Source organism: Vigna radiata, chromosome 3, assembly GCF_000741045.1.
Source record: "Vigna radiata var. radiata cultivar VC1973A chromosome 3, Vradiata_ver6, whole genome shotgun sequence".
Lineage (NCBI taxonomy): Eukaryota > Viridiplantae > Streptophyta > Magnoliopsida > Fabales > Fabaceae > Vigna > Vigna radiata.
Window position 1 is genome coordinate 12,911,258 of NC_028353.1, and position 6,496 is coordinate 12,917,753.

The following is a 6,496-nucleotide window of genomic DNA, read 5'->3' on the forward strand; positions in this document are numbered from 1 at the left end:
ATTTAAGAAAAAGTAGACAAAGAGAATCCAATGCCAACGAAGAACATGCTAAAATGATTGAGTGATGGCTCGAACAGCTGCATGAACAACACCACATATTACTACATTATCAGCATAGTCTTGGAGTTTGTAATTGTTTAGGTTTTGTACTTTGATGTATATACAGAACAAAACAAAATTCATTGTATGCATGTTTTTTAAAATAAAAATGTGTATGACTCGAAAAGACAAAATGCAGCATGTGATCACATGCTTACAATCTTTCGGTTCCACCATACCCGCTTGATTACCAGACCTATATTGTAATCACAAACTTTCTGACCACCAAATCAAAAACAAATTTGATGTCTTTCCATCTCAGCCTCTTCCATGTTTGGTTATAAAATGGAGTACAACAAAAATACTCAAATATTAAGAAAACAATTTAGGATGAAAATATTAAATGCTTATTATTTGTTTGAACAGAAAATGACTTTTCTTCTTTCTGTTCAATTACTACAAACAATATTATAAAATGTTATTTTTTAAATAATTAATAATATTGTGGTAAGCAAAATTAGCCTATTAAAAATTTAATTTTCTCTTTCTTTCTATTTTTTTAAAAAAAAAGTAGAGAGAAATTTATATTTTTTCCTTTTTCTTTCAAAAAGAAAAAAACAGTTTTTACAGGCTCATATTTCGAGAAACAAAAGTTTCTCTTTTGCTAAACTTTCATATATTGGAAAGGAAATAGTTTGGCGTAACATTGAACAACATTTGTATATGTAGATACAGATTTTATTTTAATTTATCGTCTTTCTTTTTTACCATTTAAAATGGAATAGGTTTATCTTGATTCACCCTTGACTCTCCCATTGGGGAGATTTTAATAAGGAAAATATCAGAAAAATCTTTTTCAGAATGATAAAGATTCATGTTTCATCCCAATTCCCAGCACAAACGTATGCATATGGGGTGACGTGGCACACCACCATCAACAAGCACCATACAGCAACAATCATGGGACACGTGTCAGAGACTTAGAAGTGAAAAAAAAAAAAGAAAAAAAGAAAATGAAAAGAAGAGAGATATAAAGTGGATTGTGGTTTAAGGTTTTAGGTATTGCCGTTGGTTTGGAGAGAGAAAGAGTATAATCAGCAGGGTCCCTGTATATGTGCGTGTAAAGTCCCAACCTAAGCATTTGTCATCACTCAAAGAGTGGACAAGTCCGGTCAAATTTGTTGCACCTTGGCCTGCACCTTCCTTCAACCTCCTCTTCCTCTAATTCTTCACCCTCTTAATTAAACCCTTCTCCCTCGTTCCCCTTGTCATCACAACACAACAACATCACATACTCTTTCCTTTCTGCAACACAATCATGCCTTTTTTCTCAAAAGAAGAGAAATCCAAGAGAATAATGAGGGGCTTCAAGACTCTCTTCTTCCTGATCACTATGGTTATATCGCTTCTTCTTTTCTCTGCCCCGGTTCTTCTTGTTATTGCCGATGCGCTTCTTCCTTCCGCTCTTCTCTCCACCATTTCCTCCTCTTCTCTCTCCTTGGAAAATCTCGCTTCCCATTTCAACCACTACGATTTCCGATACTCCCTCATTGATATACCCCTCATCTCCATAATACGATCCTTCATCATCTTCTGTAAGTACACACACTCCTATTCACACCACTATAACTATAATTAGCCACCACTGATCGAAATCAATTTTTCTTTTGATTTTAATCAAGGTCAAGTTTTGTAGTGATTTTCGAGGACCCTTTTGAAGGTTGTTTAATGGGTTATTAATTTTAATTTTTGTAGGTGTTTATAGCTTGTGTGACGGACCCAGGCTTTCGCACGGGCCTTATTTGGGGATTACGACCATGTGTTCTGTATTGTCTCTGATGTTTGTGTCGTTGAAGGCTGTTTATATCTTCAGTGTTCGGGGGATTGATCGAAGTGGGTATGTTGGAGGGACCGAAATAGCTCTGTTCGTATGCTCTTGTGCGTTGGCCGTGGGGCATGTTGTCGTGGCCTACAGAACAAGTTGCAGGGAAAGAAGAAAGCTTTTGGTATACAAAATTGACATTGAAGCTGTAAGTGTCTCCTCCCCTTGCACACGCCATTTTCCTTTCCAGCAAAGCTAAATTAAAATTTTAAAATTAAAATTATTGCGTGTGTTAGTGGAACAAGATAGTTTTGCATAACAGCATACTTTTGGAAATTCGTATCTTTTTTCCAGTGAAAGTTTAAGCCAATTTCTCTTTTCTTAATCGTTTTTGGTGACGCGGGGTTTACACGGAGGTGGGAATTTTTGTGTGGTAGGAAGGACCCACTAAGTACCGTTTTTTATGATCAAGGAAACTTCAATAGGGGCATCATTATTGAACTCAGTACAGTAGAAAACTTTGTCTAGTAATTCTCTACCTACAATTATGGTGTTTTATTAGTGTATTAATTGATGGTTTAGGATAATCTCTTGCACAGAAAACTACTGTAGGGTTGGTTTTGATTTTCCCCGCCTCTATTAAAGGTCAATAGTTTGTTTTGTTGACAACTCCCCCTTGAATGCACAAGAGCAAAATTCAAATCAAGTCGTTGACTTTTCTAAACAGCCAAATTGAGCTGGTTGGAAATTGGCCACAAAGTGCGGTCATATGGGGATGTTGGACTCCTCAATAAATCATCTATAGCAAATTATTCTTAAAAATTCTTGGATCCTAAATTTTTTTTTATTAAAAACATTTTCTTTCTTATCTTCGATCGAAACAAGACTTGGTCTCCTACATATAAATCCTTCAGCCTTGTGTTTGAACAATAGCCGCCCTTAATGGATGACTAAAGTCCACAATATAATATAATATATAGTTTACAAATATCTAGATATGCATTTGATCATGTGCGTGTATGCAGAGTTATGCTTAACCGTTAACTTATTTTGGTGTTAAATATCACTATTATTTTTTTTTTCTTACCTATGATCACGGCCTTCAATATTGCCATCCCTGTTGGCACCCTGCAAGTTGAGGGTTCCCACTAACAACTGTTACTGATTGAAAGGTTTCTCTCACTTAGTTAGTTACCCGACATAAACAAGTTATTCCCACGTGCTTACCTCATACCATATATATTATTCTTATATTCTCATATTTTTACATGTTTATCTGAATAAACAGATACAAATTGATCAAGACATTAACCATGTTCCGCTTTTGATGCAGATTTCAGCTTGCAAAAATGGGTATCCCAGGTATCCCAAGATTCCTCAGGAAGAACGAATCAAATAAACTCACTCTGTCGCTCCAACATTAAAGTAAATATATCGTCTATGGATTGTCGACTAACAACTTCAGCTATTCATATTACATATGTTTTGCGTGCGTCAAGGCTTGCTACGGTAATTATCTTTAATCACGAAATACTTAACTTTTTTTTTTTGGTAAAATTAAACAGTGATTAGTGAAATAAAAAAATAAAAAAAAATCTAAGTGTTTTCTTTTTATTTCTGTTACTTTTCAGGTTTATCCAAAGGATGCCAGCAACCTCGACACCTAACTTTCTGACCTCGGATACTGTCAGTTTACCGCTACCAGGATACATAAAATTGTTGAATGGTGTTTAGGTAATAATTATAACGAATATATGCAATAGAGCTTCGTATTTGGCGATTTATATGTATATGTATTTTGCTTTGGTATTTATGTTCTTCCTTTGCAATTATTTCGTGTATATCTTTCTGTACATATATATAAACAACTGAATGCATCGTCAGTGCTGGATTCTAATTACCATGTGACCTTCATTTCCAATTGTTGCACTAATTCGGTCTTCTAATTTAGCTTTCAAGAGTTTTTAAATTGACGTTTTCTTCCGCTCATATATACTTTTCAAATTATTATTTTTTTTTAAAAAAAATAGTTAAACCAATAATCATGTAACGATCATAAATTAAATATTAAAAGGTTTGGCAATATAAATCATTAATTTTTCCACGTTGTCAATGACATCGATATATAACGTTTTTAGTACAAAGTAAATTATTGAGGAATTTGCATTGAATACACGCTGTCAAACCAAACTTGCTTAGTGATCATAGCGAGTTATTCTTTGATTTTATATGTTACTTTTAGTATAAATTTTATATGAATTTTTTAATCATTAATACATGAAGTTAAATACATTAATCTTGGAAACTATATTTTTATTTTTTTTAATTCATCGGCTTAACCCTTGCCAAAAATCAATGACTATGTCTTTGTTGCACCTAACTTGTTATTTGGTTCTCAATAATAAGAAAACTTGTCGTTTACATTCTTTTTAGAAAATATTGTATGTATGTAAATTAAAAGAGAAAAAGTTAGTATTATTGATAACAAAACTAAATTAATCTAATCATTGGTCTAGTTAATAGTTAAGCGTTGGAGCTAAGTTACTACATGTTTATATTAAGCCCAGAACTGGTAATCAAATAATGTGATTTAAAAACAAACCAAAATCTTGAGTGAAAGTCTTTGTGCAAACAATTTTTTTCTACTTTACTGTCGTTCGAGCAATAACATTGCATATCAATTTAAAAGAATTCAAATATCATTCTAACTATTACCTTACCTTATTTTGATCATTCAAATACAACAATTATGTCTTATGAATTTAAGCGTAAATTGAAAGTATCGCATTTTATATGAATCAACTAAATCAAAACTCAAAAGAAAATATTATTAAGAATCAAAGTGAGTTGAAATAAAAGGAAAAAAAAAGAAGAGATAAATACTGTTTTAAAATTTTGAGTTAAAAATTGTGTCTTAATATGTAATTTACTTATAATAGGACATATTTGTTCAACCGATCTCCATGTTCAAATGTGTCTCTCTTGATTGTTGGAAAGATTATTAAAGGCATACATAAAACTTACAAATAAACCAATTATAGAAATGACAATTAGGGTTGTTATTTGCATTATTATTATAATTACAAAGTTTTCATATAATAATACATTTATATGATGACATTCTTATATTTACAACGGACTAGTATACAAAAGGTCAACATATCTCAATAACAGGGTGGTATACAATGTAAAATTGGAAAATACCATCTTAACCTTTAGTTAAAGTCAAAATCCTAGACATTTTTCCTTTAATTTTTTCTTGAGCCGCATCTCTCCCTCTCAGCTGTGTGTTCCTCACCTCCAATCCTCTCTTATAAATCGAGTTCCTGCACCTCCCTCCCCCCATGTTATAAGTTTATAATTTTAATGAGGGTTAGCTTGGAAATTAAAAGTTGGATGGGGTACAAGAAGAAAAAAGTTAAGTACAGGCAGAAAAGTCCAAGAAGAAGCCGCTTTCGAAGTATCCTCCAAAGGGCTGATGTGGTCTTTTGGGCCTCTTCAATCCACAATCGAACCCAGATAGTAGACAAACAAAAAATGTTTCAAATTTTTCAAAAGCAAAGAGCGGGTACGACGTCGTTCTTACGCATCGAGGAACCTCCCCGCCGGAAAGAAAAGCAGCAAGGGTTCGAACTGTGAAAGTAAAACTCAAAGGAAGAAAGAACTAAGCACAAAAACAGCAACAACGATGAGAATCACGTTGGAGCCGAGCTCGGAGCCGAGCCCAAGCCGCTCCCAAACTCCCAAAGACGAAGTCGAGTGGGTCCCACTTGCCAAGCACCCTCTCTTCACCGCACACGGCGGCGCCGCCGTTTCCGGTTATCGGAATCTCCTGGCCTGGGACGGAGCCTCGCGCCTCTACTTCTGGGACACGAACAGCCGCATTCTCCACCGCCTATCTCTCCGACTTGGCGACCCCGATCCCTCTTCCGTGCTCGCCTCCTCTCCTTCGAAGGTATCTCTCTCTCTCCCTCTCTCTCTCTGTGCATTTAGATGTTCGTACAAACGGAATCCAGTGTATTCTAATTCGTTATGGAATTTGAAACAGGTGTTGCAAGCAGACGCCGAGCTCGATTTCGACGTCCACAAAATCTCCGTCAACAGGAATGGAACAGCGATACTCCTTTTCGGTTCCGAAACGCTCTCTGTTATGTATCTTTACGGACGCGCATCTAAGAAGGACGTGAACTTGATTTGCAGGTACAATTGCAAGTTGAATTTAGTACTATAATATGCTTTTTCTCTGCTACCGGATAATCTCAGTTTTTTCTTAATTATTTATTGTTTTGGATTTATGTTTATCGGATTTTCAAGTTTATTCTTGAGTTGCATTGCATAGGAAGAAGGTTATGGTTATAAATTATTGGAAAAATGATAGAGGGACACGTATGTGCTGCTTGAGCTAGATACCCAAAGAGGGATAGAGACAGGCGGGAAAGAAAGGTAGATATGATATGATATGATGAAAAGGGAGATATAGAGAAGGGAAGAGCGTCAATTAGATATATAAACTATTCAGGTTTCTCAACGTATCAATACTCTAAACTATAATGAGTGTGTGCAATTTTTTTTATGTTGCTGGAGTTGTGAGCTTTTCCTTACCATCATAGAGTTTTTAACACCCCCCACCCCCCC

At 35.0% G+C, this 6,496-nt stretch overlaps 2 protein-coding genes across 2 annotated transcripts in view; both read left to right on the forward strand.

Annotated features, from left to right (window-relative positions):
- The first annotated feature begins 1,087 nt into the window (after positions 1-1,087).
- On the forward strand, positions 1,088-3,794 carry LOC106756819. The gene is made up of 4 exons (XM_014639418.2): positions 1,088-1,634; positions 1,795-2,069; positions 3,195-3,370; positions 3,493-3,794. Exons 1-3 carry the CDS (start codon positions 1,358-1,360, stop codon positions 3,258-3,260), a joined length of 618 nt encoding a protein of 205 aa, XP_014494904.1. The 5' UTR covers positions 1,088-1,357; the 3' UTR covers positions 3,261-3,370; positions 3,493-3,794.
- A 1,488-nt stretch (positions 3,795-5,282) lies between these two features.
- Positions 5,283-6,496, forward strand: part of LOC106758026 (nuclear pore complex protein NUP88) — a 5,718-nt gene continuing 4,504 nt past the window's right edge. The window contains exons 1-2 of the mRNA XM_014640915.2: positions 5,283-5,816; positions 5,910-6,061. Coding sequence (XP_014496401.1) covers positions 5,550-5,816; positions 5,910-6,061 — 419 coding nt within the window. The 5' untranslated portion in view covers positions 5,283-5,549. The remainder of the gene's footprint in view (positions 5,817-5,909; positions 6,062-6,496) is intronic.